This window comes from Falco rusticolus, chromosome 7 (genome assembly GCF_015220075.1).
Source record: "Falco rusticolus isolate bFalRus1 chromosome 7, bFalRus1.pri, whole genome shotgun sequence".
Classification (NCBI taxonomy): Eukaryota; Metazoa; Chordata; class Aves; order Falconiformes; family Falconidae; genus Falco; species Falco rusticolus.
The window spans coordinates 61,101,084-61,119,916 of NC_051193.1; the positions used below are offsets into that span (position 1 = coordinate 61,101,084).

The 18,833-nt window shown below is 37.4% G+C and overlaps 1 protein-coding gene across 1 annotated transcript in view; it reads left to right on the top strand.

The window, feature by feature from the left end:
• Nucleotides 1–18,833, top strand: part of NPAS3 (neuronal PAS domain protein 3) — a 611,211-nt gene that overhangs the window by 542,481 nt on the left and 49,897 nt on the right. Inside the window, exon 6 of the mRNA XM_037395881.1 lies at nucleotides 10,027–10,145. Coding sequence (XP_037251778.1) covers nucleotides 10,027–10,145 — 119 coding nt within the window. The remainder of the gene's footprint in view (nucleotides 1–10,026; nucleotides 10,146–18,833) is intronic.

The window sequence follows — 18,833 nt, forward strand, 5'->3', positions numbered from 1 at the left end:
TAAGGTTCTGTCCTGGTTTTGGCTGGGACAGAGTTGATTTTCTTCCTGGTAGCTGGTGCAGTGCTGTGCTTTGGATTTAGTATGAGAATATTGATAACACCCGATGTCTTAGTTGCTGCTACGTAATGTTTATACTAAGTCAAGGACTTTTCAGTTTCTCAAGCCATGCCAGTAAGAAGGCTGGAGGGGCACAGAAACTGGGAGAGGACACAGCCAGGGCAGCTGATCCGAACTGGTAAAGGGAAATTCCATACCATGTGATGTCATGCTGAGGATATAAAGTGGGGGGGACTTAGCTGGGGGCAGGGGAATCACTGCTTGGGGACTGGGTGGGCATCGGTCAGTGGTGCATCATTTGTTTTGTGATTTGGGTGGGGTTTTTTTCTTGAGTTTTATTTCTCTGTTATCTCCCTTTTCAGTAGTAGTATATTTTACCTTATTTCAGTTATTAAACTGCTCTTACATCAACCTACAGTTTTTACTATTTTCTGGTTCTTCTTCCCATCCCATCACGGGGCGGGGTACCAGCAGGGGGAGAGTGAATGGGCAGCAGTGTGGTACTTAGCCGCCAGCCGGGGTTAAACCATGACAGGTTCAGAACCTGGAAAAGGGAACAGTTTGGTAGTGTCCATGTGACTGAAATGCAAAGAACAGAATGGGAACTGGTTTGCAGTTTTATGTAGTTGTTCACTGTTAGCAAAGATGAACCCAGATACTTGTGTTGAAAAAAATAAGAGGTCAAAAGTTGCCACCATCTTACCACTCTTTTTTTCCTATTTCAGTTTCTGAACAGAAAGTGGTAGGTCAGACAGTCCTCTGTGTTTATTGCTTTGCTAAACCAGTAAGCGTTTGCCATTAGTAATGATCAGTCTGTGTTTGCACATGTATGCTTGCTTGGTTTAAACATATGCCCAGTAGCTACGTACTTTTCTAGAAAGGTTATTCAGCAAGGTTACACAATTTGTGCAAAGTGATTTTTTGGCAGGATTCTATACACATTGATATAGCAATCCAGTAGATACTAGCAACCAGTTACTGCCCCTTGGTTAGGCTGCATGGAAGATTCATGTATATAAAATAGTGTATTAAAGTAAACTTACAAAAGCAAAGAGCAATCATTGCAAATGTAATTTTTTCTTCCTCTTTGGGATTCTAATTTTAAAAGCATTAAAGAAGACAGCTGCTCATGCTGTGATATGCGCTAAACAGCCTGAAGGATGGAAAAAAATATATTTGTAGCTCATAATAACTATTGACCTTTCTGATATACAATGTTCTCTGTGTTAGCTATTCTGTTCTATCAACAGTGAAGATTGAACATGACTTTTTAATAGAAAACACGAGGTTTCAAGCTGCTTTCACAAAGGGTTTATGTATTGTTATTTTGTATTGTAGTACAAAGACTAAGTCCTGATGCCCTTTGTCTGACATCATGTTTGTCATAAAAAAGCCCCACTGTTACTGACTGTTTTATATGAGGAATTGGCTCGTAACCATTTTATAGTCGTGATAAAAGCATTGCTCCACTAGATCCAGAACACAGGTATTGAAAATAGAATCCCCCAAATATCCCAGCAGCACAAAAGGTATTTTCTGAAGAAATGGATTCCTCAAGTGGCTGTATTTACGGGGCTATTCCACTAAGATTTAAACCACTCACTTTTTGCATGCACACCGTTTGTTCCTTGGCATACGCAGACTGCAGCATACTAGCTTTTGCTGGATGTCATGTGCTCTCAAAGACTCTCTTTATCATATTCCGTTTTTTCTCTTGAACTTTCCTACTGCTTGTTGCTGAGTACAGAACATCCACTAGCAGCAGCTTGACTTTGACACTTGTGTATGTTCCCCCAGAGTGGGATCATCCAAACATTGACTGAGCAGCATGAGGTAACTCGGCTGCTCTTCTTTCCCTCAGGGAAAAGCTTCACCAAAAAGCACCTCCCATTTGGCATATGAAAAATCTGAAAAGCAACCTCTTATTGTGCTTTTTAAGCCCAGGCAGGCTTGGCAACGTTAGGAAACATCAGAAGGGACATTTTAATGTTTGTTGGGGGGGGGGGGGGGGGGGCAGGTTTTATGCCATGTTGCTTGGGAAGGAACTTTAGTGGGCCATTATTGGCAGCTCTGAACCACAGTTATTTTCACAGCTATGCTCTGGAGTGTCAGTTAATGATTCACAAGTTACTAGGCAAGAGCAGAAAACTAGCAAGAGAAAAAAAATACCCTCAGTTGATCCTTCTAGGGCATGAAGGAGGGGGAACAACATCAGCATTTAATGGCAGTTTTGTGCTGAAACAAAATGCTCAAAATTGCTTGTAAGTTGCTCTGTAAGGATAATGATCATTTGAGTTGTGGAAACCAGCCACATCTCAAAGAAGTTTTAGCCTCTAGTCCTGCATTCCTCAAAGGCCCAGAAAGCTCTCAGGAAATTCAGTGAAGTTTTTTTATCCTCAAAACTAGTCAGGGTCCTTTTCCTTTGCTGTTTCCTCATTTCCCAGTTTCTTTTCTCTGTACCCCTTCCCTAACAGAGGATAGATGTGCTATTACACATGATCCCGTACTCTCCTAACATCGGGACCTCTCCTAGCCATTGGATGTGTTCTGATTCAAACTTTATTAGATCTGCTGCAATGCAAGTAAACAGTAAAGTAGTGCCACCATTGTGCTAATTTTCTTTGGGACTGTCAGTGAACCTTGAAAATGTATGAGTGTTGCTGACCTCACATGAAACCAAGCCGACAGGTCAGGTCAGATTATTTATTCCATTACTTAAAATAAATAAACTTTAAATATAAAAACATAGAAGGAAGTTTGAGCTTCATACACAGGATGGTTTCTCTACCACTCACTCACTAGACCATAACAGCTCTTAGTTGTTCCAGTCTATTGGATGAATGTGGATACATTTGCGAGTGTTTAGATAATGGATTGAAGCCCAGTAGACTGGAACATTTCCAACGGCTTTTTCAGAGTTAAGGTTTCCTACCATGATTAGTTCTGTAAATAGCAAATCTTTATTATGCTGTTTTCAAACAGGCAAAAAAGCTCTATGTATTTCATAGATCACTGACCTACCAAAATTTGTTGCAAAATCTGTCATTCAGTGTTATAGGAGAAACAAAAATCTTATTCATAGCTTCATCCTGGCAACACTTTATTTATAGCTCTATCCTGGCACCTAACTCATTCTATATTTTACCACATATATATATAAAGAATTCTGTGGGATAAAGTTTACATGGGAAGTAAGTTGCATATGTTGGGAATTAATAGCCTGATAAGACGGGTTTCTAGACTAGAAGAAGAAGAAATAGAAGGAGATGCTGAAGAGGAAGAAAGGAAACTTTGAGAGACATTAAATAAAGTAATACTTCTTAGCCCAGTAAAGAGTAGATTACTTTGGTTCCACAAGCATAATAGGACACTGTGGCGGTTTAAGTCCAGCCAGCAACTAAGTACCACACAGGTACTCACTCCCTCTACCCCAGTGGGGTGGAGAGGAAAACTGGAAAAAGGTAAAACCCATGGTTTGAGGTAAGAACAGTTTAAGAATTGAAATTAAGTAAATAATAATAATAATAATAATAATAAATAATAGTAGTAGTAGTAGTAGTAGCAGTAGTAAGAAAATAGAGGTAACAAAAAGAAAGAGAAGAATAAAACTCAAGAAAAACAAGTGCTGTACAATACAGATGCTCACCACTCACTGACCGATGCCCAGCCAGTCCCCAGGGAGCCATACACACCTCCCGGCCAACTCCCCCCAGTTTATATACTGAGCGTGACGTTCCATGGTACGGAATATCCCTTTGGCTCGTTCGGGTCATCTGCCCTGGCTCGGCTCCCTCCCGGCTTCTGGTGCACCTGCTCGCTGGCAGGGCACGGGGAACTGAAAAGTCCTTGACTTAGGGTAAACACTAAATAGCAACAACTAAAACGTCAGTATGTTATTATTCTCATAGTAATTCCGGAACACAGCACTGTACTAGCTACTAGGAAGAAAAATTAACCCTGTTCCAGCTGAAACCAGGACAAATATTCAAAAATTTCTCTGTATACTAATAGGGAAAGCCTGTCAATGAGTTTATACTTTAGTTTGTCCTACATAGCTACAACCAGTACATGGGCTTTCAAAAATCTATGCTTAACAGTGTGTACCATCACATGTGGACCATAGCCCAGTAATGACAGATTTTGATTACAAAAATAAGCATATCTGTATATGTAAACATATATACTATAATTTTAAATATTTTGGAAAAATGTGAAATAAATATACCTGTATGGTTTCAATGTTAAATTAGTTGTAAAAAAATCATTATTTTATATAAGACAATCTAACTGAAACAATCTGAGATGCCAGCCCATGTCATCAATTATTAGATCTGGAAAATTTGGAGGGATGAGAGAGAAAACAAATAAACAAACAAACCCATTAAGAGAACCAGCTTTCAACATAAGTCTGATAGGGTTTAAAGTTTTTATGCCTTTGAATTTCTAATAGTCTTATAGGTCATGAAAAGTGAATTGTCTTCATCTTGGAGGTAGAATGACAAGAAAGAACAGTTTATTTTCTTGTCTGAAAACATTACCTAGCAATAAATTCTTTAGAGGAAGTCATCCTTCTTTCCATTTCTTTTGGAAGAGCTGCCCTGAGCCTTCCCCTTTTCAGTGAGGCCTTGGCCAGAACGCTGCATTATTGACCTGGCGTGAAGGAAAGAACTGAGTTAAGTCCCCCAAAGCCTGGGTCCAATCCTCTCAGCTTTTCAGTAAGTAGCAAACCAGAAGTTTTAGGCATCTTACCAAGTTAGGCAGGAGCACCATGAATTTCAGACTCAAATCTGGTTATTCAGGAATTCAAGTTCTTGTTTACAACTGGGACAGTTTACAGAAAGAGTATTATTGCTACAGCTTCTTTTAGAAGCAGTATTGCCTTGGAAGAAAGAACTAGCCTTTTTGTTGCCACCCACAATGTTAACTAAATAGTTCAGATAGTCCTTGATTTTGCAAGATGCTGAGCACACCAGCAAGACCAAGAGAGCACCTACAGCAATTGCTATCTCTGTGCTCATCAGCCGATCTCCAGGCAGGCTGCCTAAGTCATTCATCCAAACAGTCTAAGAATCTTCAGCACCTTCCTGGAAGAAGCTTTAGCTTCCAGTACTTGCTCATGTTCAGCCTGGAATCAGACTGAACCCACTTCACTTAAAACCATGCATTTGCACAAGTGCCAAGTATAATTTCATAGTAACTTGCACATATTGGAAATAAATTGTCTTTACTTGAAGCTTTTGAACTGTATTTGCTGGGCTAGTAGTTAGAAAAATCTATCTTTTAGCTTAAAACATGATCAAATTTCATCTGTAAGCTACTGAGAGAGAATGACCCTGGCAACAGTGCTGTTTTGAGAGTCACTTTTTTGATTAAAAACACACTTTAAAAGGCAATAATATGAGATAGAACAGGACAGTTAACTACTCAAGGTTAAATTTTCCTAGAAAGTCTTTTAATGCCTGGTTACAGACAATAAACTGCACAGAAAAAAATAGAAACATTTACAAAGATGCATCTAGTCCAACTGAAAATGATAGATTTATATTACCTAATTATTCATTTGAACATAGTGATTCTCAGCTGCCTATGCAAAGATTGTAAGAATTCAAGAAAATGTGGGAAAAGACTTGCAAGTGTAGAAGATAACATGAGAAGAGAGCTCCCTTTTTCTTACTATTTTGTATGTTCTCTTATTTTGTTTCTCTTTTAAGAGTTTTATAGTTGGCATTTAAGAATGACTCTTAAAACCTGTACAGACATTTCTTTTCAAGGAAGAGAAGTGAAAGCCTGGTGAAAACTTCCTAAAATGGTACCAAATCCAGAAGTTCCTGTATATTAAAGCATAAGCTTTTTTTCCCACCAACCCCCCGCAAATTCCTTGTTGGTGTTTGGTTTTCCCTCTGTAGCTTCTGGTCTTCCTAAGAATGAGAAAACTCTCTTTTATCTGTTTGGCATGCGAAAATGCATTTTTCTTCTCTCAATTATTTTTAATGCATGTAAGGAAAAAAAAAAACCCCAGAAGTTGGTGAATATTTATTCAGGCTGCTTTGGCAGCATTCGTTATTTAAGACATAAATCAAATTTGGAACTTCTTTTTTCCTGGGGGCAAATTGTTTATCTGATTTGAATGTGCTTGTGAATCAGTCATAGGGATAGTACTTCTGGTATTGCTGTATAATAGCAATTATTTGCATTGGTTTACATTGTTTTGCTCTATAGAATTAAGATAGTCAGGCTGCACACAGATGCACAGTACATCTGCAATCACTGCAGGATCACAGCCATGGACCTCAGTTCTCCAAGCAGTTACGTGCATGTTTATCCATCAGGACACATTCCACTAACATCAGAACTCTTCCAGCATGTGAACAGTGTATGACTGGTTTGTGGGTTCTGGGCCAAGATTATCCAAGGCAAAGCCCATTGAAGAATCAGACCCACAAGGCTTGTTCACAAAGAAATGCTTAGGAGGAGGTAATTAAATAATTTTGTGAATTGGCTACTTGTCCTACTATCTTCCCACTTGGATTTGTGGCTCTTAGTTAACGTTTTAACCTTTATGACACTTTTGTACAGGTGTAGTGAGTCGCAGCTTCGTGCCCTATGAAATGAATGATGCATTTTCCTTCTGTCCAGCAATCTCACCCTGCTTTACATCTTTGGGAGTGGAAAGAGAAGAGGTTTATTCCTTTAGTAGTACCTGCCGAAGATACTTAAGGACACAGAAAGGCGAGTGCTTTCCCAACAGAGTAGACAGTTATCTGTTTCGCAAAGACAATCCAGACTTACTTTTTATACTTCTAAGCCTGACGGTATATAGTGCTTTCATTCACACGCAGTGAGCATTGACTTTTATCATATTATTAGCATTCTAAACTCACAGTTTCAGAGGTTTATAACTCAACAGTAGGGTTAGACTCGGTAAATTCAGCGCAAGAGCACTGTTTTTCAGTGTAAAAGACATCTTTAGTTACTACAGTATCAAGCCAAGCAGACCTTGCTTGTTTCAGGCTTTTTTAAAGGTCTTAGATTACAACTTTTTTTAAAGAAAAAGCAAGCTCAGAAATTAATTGCTACAGAGTTTCATTCTGATGTTGCTTAGATTGCTAGCCTCCTTTGACATAATTGGAAAAAAAAAAAATTGAAAAGGCTGAGTGATGGGCATTTAAAATCAACTCCTGAGAACCCATAATGGACCGCGTCCCATATATTCCTATGCAGATCTCACTGACATCAATGGATACATTTTGTACACATACTGTTTTTAAAATCCTGCATGCATAATCACCTTTAGCATTGGTTACAGTATCCACCATGAGTGGGTGCAACTCTGAATGCAGATTTGTACTACCAGCCGTAATGGTTCTCTCCTGAGAGAAATTCAGAAAGCTGTTCATAAGCTGTTCTGGACTTTTAGGTAACTAATCCGATCTCACAGAGAGACTCCCAGGTACTCTTTGTTAAAGAAAATCAAACACTTCAGAATACATATTTATATGACAGACACTGTTCCAGTCTGTTGGATAAATTATATGCATTTTATAACATGCACTTACAGAGATGTATAGGTTTGTACGTATTATAGTAACAGCAAAATAATGTTAAGCTTATGATATAAGGTGACATGAGCCCAGAAAATGCCAATGTACACTGTACTATAGGTCAGGTGTTTGCCTTTCTTTCATAAAATTGTGTATGAAAGAGAAATTTTAATTTCACTTGCTTGGGAATGGTACATGTGTATTACAGCCTGATCATTTTTTGAGCATAAGATACTGTGTGTTTAATTAACATTACTTCTGTGTGTTTAGGTAATTACCATTAGAACACATGAGAACATATTGTACTTATTGCCTGTGCTAGAGCATAATGTGCTGGACTACAACAACTACACTTGTTAAGCTGATTTTAGCATTTCTTCACACAGCAGGAAGCACCCATGCTGTGGTTTCTTAATGTACTCTTTAACTACAGCACTGTAGAGTACTGTACAACAAATATAATAATTAATTATGATCCTTATTTGACCAGTACTGCTGCTATCCTGGTGACCCTGGTTGCTGTTTCAGGGTTCCACTATCCTGCACCCTGAAACACATGCCTTTCCTTTCAGAGTTTTATTTCTTAGGTAATATTGCTGAACACAGCCGAATTTTTTGAGGACAAGTTTGTAGTGTGGATTGTGATGGCTTCACATTTGTTCAGGTCTCCAAGGACCAGCACCAATAAATGTGAAAGAGACAACAGCAGAATGGTATACTTTCCCATTTCCACCAGGATGAAAAAAAGTACTCTAAATTAAGTCTAACCTTAAATGTATAATCTGTCCTTGGGAGCAAAAAAAAAAAAAAAAAAAAAAAAAAAAAAAGGATATAGGATCTTCAAGCTCTTGGCATCCCTTACGAGAAAAAATTGGTTCTAAGGGTCTCTGATCTTGTGTTTTAGTAAAATAGAACTGCACGGCTGACTGACAGTTCTGATCTAAAGCATTTACGTTTAAGTTTTGATCTCTCTGCTTTTGATTAAAACTAATGAGCTCATTTAATTCAAAATGGGAATCTCTGATAAGAGAAATAAGGTTGATGTGATTGGATTAGAGGGGCAAATTAAACTCTTAGAGCAGAAGTTTGTGCTTATATAGTGTATTAAAAAGCTGTTGGCGTATTATGGCGTGTTAGATGATGAGAAAAATTTCATAGTAATTCATATTTAATCAGAAGAAATGAAAGTACTAAATATAACATGGCTCTGCTTTTCCCTCGAGTGATAAAGAGCTGTACATTTAAAATGACATCGAATTCATGCTCTCTAAAAAAAAAATAAAAAAAAAATCTTAAGAGAGACACTAAAGAAAGGGGCACTGTTGTCAGTTATCACAATAGAGCTGAAATGTCACAAACACAAGACAATGTGACCACATTAAATCAAGGACAAGTCGATATAATCCTTAGTTCACAAACAAGTTTTTGTGTTTCTGTTGACTGCATAACAAATGCCTTTTAAATACTTTCTACTAGAGGTCTGGGCAGGTCTCCAAAATAATAGCAGAATAATTTCAAAATAACTTTTTTTTTTGTTCAGTGTTAATTACTCACTGAAACTTAATCTCCTATAATGCTTGCTTATTGTAAGAGGCTCCAGAATTTTTCCATGGACAATATTTTGGGGACAAATTAGTTTTCAGGGCTAAAAATAGCAGTAATAAAGATTGGATAAAGAATATCTCAGTACGGACTATTTTCTCATGGCTTATAGTAAGTGTATTTACTGAGGGAGTGAGAAGCGCAGGTGAGAGCTATAGTTTCAAGCAGGAAATACTTCTTCAATTGGACTACAAAGATATTTCATTAGTTACTGGTTAGTCACCAATAATTAACAGTGATGATGATGATGACAATAATAATCATCTGTGTCATTTATTCGAGTATTTTCGCCTTCAGGCTACTGAGTGCCTTATTGATAATTAACACTCAGTAATGGGGAAACCAAGGCACTCAAAACCAGCAGTGACTCACCCCAGGTATCACTGCAAGGGAGGAACAGAGACCAGTGAATAAAAGCCTGCAGAATTTACAGCCTAATTCAGCAGATAGAATTGCTACCTAAGTGAGACTTTACCTTTCGCAAAATACTGAGAAATTCCCCAGTTCTTGAAACAATGTCATACCCTAACGAATGTAACTTCAGTCATAACAAAGTTGTGCAAGAAAGAGTTAATAAGGTAAATGTCTGTTAAAAATTCTATGGGAAAAATAACTTGAAAATGAGACTTCCTGAGTATACATATATTTTTCAAAATTTTTTTTCTGCTAAGTAAACGTTTTCTAAACGAGGTAAATTGATTACAACACTCTTAGCATCCATCAGTCATTTATTTTTAGTGAGTTCAAGGATTGCACCTGAAAAATAGCTTAGAGGGGTTGTATAAAATCTAAATTATGTGTATATGTATTTTTTTCTATTCCCTAGTGGAATCTACAAGCCCCAGTTTACTAACCACTGACAACACTCTAGAGCGCTCTTTTTTCATCCGAATGAAATCTACACTGACCAAGCGAGGAGTGCACATCAAATCATCAGGATACAAGGTAAGGGTTGCACTCTAGCATGAAATATTGACATTTTTAAATTATGTTCGTTCATGTTCCAGGGACACAGTAATAAACAGAAAAAGGAGCTGTTTCACCTTTGCATACATCTCATTCCTTTTGTTAAAGAATCATTAATAAAGTATTTCCAGCCTGAAGTTTGGCTTTGGTGCTACACCTCCATTTAATTGATCATTATTATGATAAACATTGATGATAACAGCATGATAGCTTTCAAAAGAGCGATACTTCCAGAGTAAAGTGTGGTTTACCAAAGAAGGTGAGTCAGAGTAACATCACTTTTTCCACAGTGGAAAATTACTGCTCATTTTGTTAGACTGTTAGTTGGTTTGGGGTTATGGTTTTTTTCCAGAGAGGTAGGATTTCTTCATGCAGACAGTATGCTAGAGCTATTTAATTTTGCTGCCATTCTAGCTGAAGGAAACAACAGGCCACAACAAGTACTTTTTCACCGTTTTTCTTTCATTGTCTGTCTGAGGGGCATCTGCTGTTGGGGATCATATTTGCTGCATTTCAGACTCTTTTAAGATATGAAAGTCTCTTGTTCCTTATCAGTAGTAATCTCATTTTTCTTCAGTCATATGTTGCTCATAGTGCCTGTAGCTATCAGTGGCTTTGCAGTATACTAAAACTAGAAGGAATAGCACATTTTTAACATTGTCAACTTGTGGAATGAAATATGTCATCCATTAAGTATTATACAAGATAAAGGAGTGGTGCAAGAAAGTAAGTCTGAGAATGTGTGTGTATTTAAAGAAGTTACTTGTCAATGTTCATTTAAAAACTTTCACGAGCATTTTTTTTTCAGTTTTCAGAGGAAGATTTAGAGGCGTGTTCAAGTAAAATACCCCAACTACCTTTTCCCAAAAAATTATCTGTGCATCTAGCATCGAGGTAGTCTACCTGAGCCCTAAAGATCTCATAGAAACACCATTTTTGCAAGCACATGACTGGGAGTCTTTCTGTTGGATGATTTCTGGGTCCAGATGATTAAAGTAGTTGCAAATGTAAGTTTAGGTCCAACCAGTGGTTTCTTAAGGCATTAGAAGTTTTGGTCTGTGTACTGCTTAATTGTCAACACCTGAAAGAATGCGCTCAGGACTTGTTCATGCTGACCAATTTACAAGTCTCAGAAAGTATCAAGACTGGGAAATGTGCTGGCAGTCTCAGGAGGAGGAAGGCGAATGAATGAATGAACGGGCAGGTCGTTGAGGTTATACTAATGTTTATGATTAGGCGTGGTCCATCCAGGCTAGGCCAAAGTTAGATTGGCAGAGACCTTGCTTTGTTGGATATTTTTGCTACAGTAGTAATGCAAAGAAATAGGGAATTCATCTGTGGATTTTGTAGTCTGACATGTTTTGCCAAATGTAGGTGAGAACAGAAGGAAAACCTATGAGTGACTTTGCCATTCTCTCTTGCTGGGCTCTTGACAGTCTAATGTTGGTCCAGCACCGGGACAGGACATATCTAGTATGGGCTGGCTTCACAATGCAGTTTTTTTACTCATTGCAATAACAGTGTTTAAAATTCACAGTAGACCCTTTACTCAAAAGCAAGACACAGTAATGTCTGTCATATAAATACAATTTCATTTCTCTTAGACCTGTGAATGCCTCATGGAAACACTGAAAATCATAACTGAGATGTCACAGGTAGAGCAGAATGCATTTTGAAAGATCAGATATCACTTTTTAGACAGCTTTTCCTAGCCACTAAGAATAGATAAAAAGTATGATAGTCGACAAAACTGTAAACAAATCATTTAGGTTTTTTCCAAATTTTTCGATGAGGCATCAGCAAGTCAGCATGAGTGAAATTGTATAAAGAGTGTGCAAGTCCTAAGCAGGTGTAATACAGAGGTGTAGTTCCTCTGCTTTTTGATGTTTTCACTTTTGTAACTGGCAGTGTTTGTCTGAATTCAGCTGTGTCCAGATACATGAATTGTACTTTGATACTTTGACAGTTTTTCAAAAGCCTGGTTATTGGCACTCTATGTTCTATAGAAGGAGAATTATCCACAGCCTCAGTGAGCCCCAGAAAAACTGTCTATTCCTTGTAGAAGCATTGGATCCCATGAATGTCTTTTTAACTGACTGTTAAGAACTGCTTTGTTTAAACGTCATTCTCTTATTACACTAGCATAATAAATTTAACTGCTGTAGCGAATGTCACTCACACTTTTAGGAACGTTACCAATTTATTCATTGATTTCTAAAAGTCCATTGCCAGAACTTAAGGCTTCTTGAAATTGTTCAGGTATATATTTTAATAAAATGAAGAAAGATCTATGAGCCTTATGGATATACAGCTATAAGAAATTATCAAAGGGAAGAATAGTTACATAATATTGGCAAAGCTCATGGGAAGAGCTGGCTATGTTCTGCATTAAGAGCTCCCTGGAAGATCTCCCGCACTTACTTAGGAAACACTATGCTAGCTGGGGGCATGTGCAGCAGAGTTCCTGCAGGAAATCCCGGTGGAACAGGCTGACTCAGGAGCTGGTGCCTCACACCTTCAGAATATAAAAAAGCAATGACTTTTTCCCTCTGCAAAAAGCAAGGGCTCCTGGCTGACAGCTTCCCTTGAGCTCATGTCATTGTGGGTGGGTAACCCTCCTGAATCAGCATATAAATATTCGTCAGGAGCAGTGGATTGGGAACTCAGTATCCTATGTGAGTCAGGTTTTAGCTCGGTCAAAGGTATTCAAATCCCCGTGAATTCAGTGACAAATTTTTTCGTCTTTGTGATGTAGTTATGTCTTGTTCCAAACCCTTACTGAGCTCAGAACTACATCTCCATTTTTCCCTTGCTTTTAAGACTGCTGACGAATGTTTTCTTTAGACAGCAAATGATTGAGGTGGTCCAGAAGCTGCTTAGCCAATTTTCAGAATGAGTGATCCCTGCCTCAGGAAAATCACGTAAAATTGAAAACAGTCAGAGAATGAGATTGATTAATCATTTGGGTTGATCTAGTCAGGACTAATTTTCTATCAAAAGAAATGTCGGAACAAAAAATCACACTGATAGACTTACACATATGTATACTTCAAAGAGACAGTGTTCCAGACCATTCTGACATGAGATGAACCCTGGTTATAGTCCATTTAATTAGTCCTGAATTATATGTAAAGATGGAGGTAATGGCCTTTTTTCATGAATTATATTACCTTGAAAGTCTGAAGTGGGAAAGTGGTTACATGATTAATCCTTCCTCTCTCCTTCCCTTTCACTGGTCCCCAGCATCCTCCTTGAACTGGATTTTTCCCATTCCTACTATTCTTAGGCTTAGGGCTCGTAGGAAAAGAGTTTGCATACAGTGCTAGAAGGCTATTCAGTTTTCTGTGAGTAAATCTACAATCTTAAAAAAAAAAAGTCAAATAAGATGTAGTCAGCTGATAAAACACGTTGAAAACAAACAAACTGAAGAAAATTATAATTCCATTCACTGCAAAACTCGGAATGTATTACCATTATAGCTGTTGTAAGAAACATGATGCAAAGACTTACGTTTTCTTTGCTGAACTGTATCACATCTTCCTTTTTAAATTTTTTTTCATCAATAAAAGATAGATTTGTATTTCATTTGGATTTTTTCTGTCTCAATTTAATTTCTTTTTCCATTTGTTTTCCTCCATTTGAGGGTCACAATTCTGTCCACTTAACAGTTATCCCACCTTCGATGTTTCTATTGCCTGACTAACTCAGATGTATGTCAAAGCTAATTTTAATTGAAAACTACTTTGTTTAAGTCCAGTGATACATTTCCTACTCCCCAGTAGTATCCTATTATTGTTTTGTCACATTAATTTCATGACAGATTGTGCTAGGATTTTCTTTGTTCAAACCTTTAGGGCCTGGTACTGGTTCTTGAACAAAGTGTAATTGATGGGGTGAAGTAGTCAAAGCGTCGAATGTCATCAGAGCCGGTAGTTGCCAGTAGTTTCCAGTTTTTCCAGTTCGTCAGCTCATGAGATGTCTTAGTATATATCCATACATATTCCTCTACTGTTTTATGGGGTAACCCTCTCATGATAAGCTATTCCAGAAGTGAATAAGCAAACATGAGGAGATTCCCTTTTACTTTTGCTGTCACTGTGGGAACCTCTGAATTTGGTATAACCAACATCTGTTGCCTCTCCATCTCCCATGAAGCTGGCAATCAACCTTATTTGCAGTCCATCAGCAGAGTTAGGGGCATCTTCAAAATCCTTCAAGCTGTACTTTCCTAACTGGAGTGGTACTTGCTGTCTGCTGTGCTGCCTGGATGCCTGCTTTGGCCTGTTGAGTGTCAACAAGAAACAGTCTCCATGTCGTTAAAATATCAAAGTCATTGAGGTCACAAGGCAATGAGTCTACTGTAGACTCTTCAGTAACTGAAAGTAAATATAGCAGCTATCATGCACTGAGCAAAGTCTTACTTACAACCTCAGCCTTTTGAGCCTGTATTATTGAGAAAAGAAATATTTGCTAGGTTACTCAGATACTTCTGCCTTGAAGTGAGGTCTTGGTGGTTTTGAAAAGTGCCTTGGGATTGTGGAAAAACACATACATAGTCTTTGGAGATGAATGAAATGCACTTTGTTTCAACTATTTGTATGTGACTTTTAGGAGTTCTAAAGTTCTTTAATATGGCACAGAAGTGTTAGCACTGGATGCAAGTGTAAGCCCTGCACTGCTGCTTTACAGAATCACAGCTCTTATCAATGCTGACAGCAGGTATTTATACCTGGATTTCTCCCTGGTGTTCTTCCTGTGCAAAAGAATTGTGGAAAGTAAGCAAGCTTAAACAAACTGACTTAACTGCAATGAAGGGAGCAAAATTACCTTCATTATTTATTAAATCACAGAGGATTGTTAAACCTAACAGCGTAATCACGTACCAGTGGACATGCTGCATAAAAATAAGTGAATTGCTATATAAAATATCTGGTTTAACAAGCTTAGTTTAGAAACTTTGATTTTGTTGTACATCTGATTTATGCGTTTCAGTAATGGAGGATTCAAATTTGGTTAGCTATGCCTTATACATCAGTTGCTGTATATCAACATATTCTAAATAATATTTAAAACTCCATAAAAGTTTTTTCACAAATTAGTCTTTGTACTCTACAGGAATACATCTTTTTGTTTTGTCCATTGGTATCTTTCTATGAACTTAAAATTAAATATTTTCTGAGACTGCTCTCAGATTTTGCATTTAAAATCATAAAGGTAGAATTTTTGAATGCTAATTTTGAAGATGGAAATACAAATTTCTGGTTGAAATTTTTTGTCTGTCACAGTTCCATTATCAGCCTTTTTCACACTATTCCTGCCTTTATTCACGATTTAATATTTTTTGTTTTTTCTTTTTTAGAAAAACTTTTTGTTCTTAAGAACAAGAAAAAGAACTTCTTTGTTCTTCTTACAAAGAAGATTCTTAATTCTTCTTTGTTCTTCTTACAAAGAAGATTCTTAATTCTTCTTTGTAAAAATTTGTAAATCTTAGTTGAAGTGCAATTTTTGGCAGAATTTAGATTCATTAATCCAAGAGGGCAAGAGAAACAAAAACTCTATTAGAGAGAGAATTATGCCATTGGACCTGCCTTGTGATACCACCCTCTTGATTCAACTCAAAATGGAAATTATTGTTTACCCATCTAAGTGAAGGATTCACTTGGAATTCAGAAACAAGATGTTACTATTCCAAAATCACATTAAGGACCCATATATCATGGGCTGATTAAGAACACAGCAGAAAAGCAGCTTCCATTTCAGGGGAATAGGAAGGAGGAAGAAAGAGAAGGCAGCTGGTTTTTGCATAATGGTCTAATGATTGGTACATTTCTTGAATGTGGGCTATGTTAGAGTCATTTTAATTCCCCCCTCAGCCTGAGGGATTTCACATATCCCACTTTCCAGCCTGGCCTAAATTCTTTTCTCCTCTTCTAATATTTTTCCCCTTGAAATCTTTTCTGTCAAGCATTTTACTCTGTCCCAGAAAGGTATCCTGACCTTTCTCGGTAGGAAGAAAGAAAACTGCAGAATTTAGTATTTCATCACATGGCTACTGCCACACCTTCTTAATTGAGTGAAGAAGGAATAAGAAACCAACATCAGGAAGCATTATGTGAAGAGTTTTCTAAATGTCAGCACATGCATTCCCCAGACTTTTCAGCACTGGGAAGACTTAAAGGTAATTTGTCAGAAAGAAAGAACTGATCGAGAATTCACCCATGTAAATCGATGACCTTTTAGTCAAAAGGAAGTCTCTTAGCTAGTAAAGATTCAGCATTACTTATAAAAGAACAAAATACTAATGGGCCAATCTGAGTCTTATGAAGTATCTACTTGTACATATAAAGATACGGTTCAAGAAAAGATAGTGTGCAACAGGATTAAGAAGGCTAGAGTTCATTTTATGCCTTGCTATAGAGATTCTGTTAGGAGAGCTGTCTGGGAAAGCTTGGTTCACACTCAGCATCTAAATACATTAACCAGTTTTTTAAAAGTGATCAGCAGCTACCAATTCCCCCTTCTCAAAAAGCAGTTCTCAGGGCTGAGCATCTTTTAAATGGGATTTATAGCACTATTCTACCATCTGGAGACATGAATTTAGGTTAGGCATTCGTTATTGCAGTAGCACTAATGAAACTAACCAGTTAGTATTATATAAAAGGTCTTTTTAATAGCAGTCATCTTTCTTTCAAAGATTAAGGCTTTGATTATTCCTCATGATGACTGCAGCTGTAGTACTCCTGATACCTGTATCAGGATGTGTTTCTCCTCAAATATTGTCTTAAATGTTTATACGGCTTCAGAATTGTGATTTTGTTGCAGTGTGTTTCAAACTGTGTAAATGGGAAATCACAAAGTGGATTCTGAAAGGGAAGAAAACATAAAACTGCGCAAACACAGATTACTTTCTGGGAGATGTTCTATTTTCATAAATTCTGTTACCAAAGAGTAAGTGATATAAAAAGATATAATATTATTACAAAATTAGCAGTAATTGCCTTTGATCCCAATCTTTAGGCAGTGTAATTCTGAAGCCACCTTTCTTAAAAGTCAGCAGATATAACAGTGCAAGAAAACTATGAGATCAGGATTTATTCTGATACATATTAAAATATTCAGAATGGACAGAGATCAGCTCGAAGCCAAATCCTTTCAGGAACCAAGTTTTATTGAGTCAGAGACACAAAGCATTTCTTGCACTTTAAGCAGCACTCCTTACCTAGATGTGTGAACTAATGGTGCGGTGTGAGACCCATTGCTGTGTTAATAAATGGAGATCAGTGAGTGGGATGAGAACAAGGAGTTCTCACCAGAGTGGGAACCAGAAAATACCTCCTACTACAGAAAGGTGTAGTGCTTCCAGGTGGGAGTGCCTGCTGAAAAAGAGAGGTTTTCAGCCCATAGAGTTTAAGTTATCCACCAATGTTATCTGCTGCTGCTTATTGTTAATGATTGGGAATATACCTTGTGTAAGAGCAGAGAAAAACACATAGTGCTCTGTGAAGAATCAACAGCCGGAATTTGCTCTAGGACAGACAGATGCTGCTGCCAACATCTCTGCTTCACTTGGCTGTTTTATAACTGCTGCCAGTGGATATTTTGGCCCAGCTGCTTTCCACAATGTAAACATTGTATTAGATGTGCAAATGCAGACACTAATAGCTTTTTTAATTATCTCTACCACTTTCAATAGTTCAAAGGTTTTGTCTAAACTATTCTCAGAAAAGACAATAAGCTCATACATTGAAAAAATGTAGCTAATATTAACCTTATGCAGATGAGTACATCTTCCTGCTCCTCAGCAGACACTTGCAGCAGCAGTATAATGTTTCCACTGGTAAAACTTCATTGAATGTGAAACAGTCAATGAAATTCAGAAGTGTGATGAAACTGAATGGAAGTTCTTAAACTTCCATTTCAGTGAATTTTGCATTTACCAAAATTTGTTTCTCATTGTCTTTCTCATTGTTGCACATTGTCTTGATCTGGTAACATCAGATCAATAGCTGTAGAATAGAAAATATGTCTTAAATTGATAGTCATAAGGGTATAAACCTGACATCTTATGCAAACACGTGTGGGCATTTAGCTTTTGTAGAACTGTGACAGGTTAACTAAACGGAGAAGACCATATTTTTGCAAGAGAGTGTTTTTCAGTATTGCCTCTGCAAGTAAATATTTTCTTGAAGAACTGCATGAAAAATCTAAACAAAATATCTTTTAGGGATAAAATTTTTCCACAAATGTGGAACCTACCTACACTCAGACATTAATTTCATTACCCTGTGGTCTGTCACAGGCTGTATCAGTGGACAAGCAGACATTCCTTTTGCACGTATCATTTATGTGGAAGTAACACAGACACCAGGAAAAATCACGGTTGTTACACTCAAGGAGGTAAAGCTGTGTGGGTTTCTCGCCTGTCTCCACATTCACTCACAAAGGAAAGGTCACGATGCATGTTTCCTAGAACAGCTAAGGTTGGGCCGCACATTTTATATACCAGCTATGTTAGTTGAGTCTCATTAATAAATTTTTACGATCACATGTTCTTTGAAATTTAAAAAACAATAGAGAAAATCTCTTTTACAAACAGCTGGAAAAATTTCAAAGGCTGTTTAAATATTGTCATTATGAATTACTTCCCTGTAATTTTTCCTTCATCAT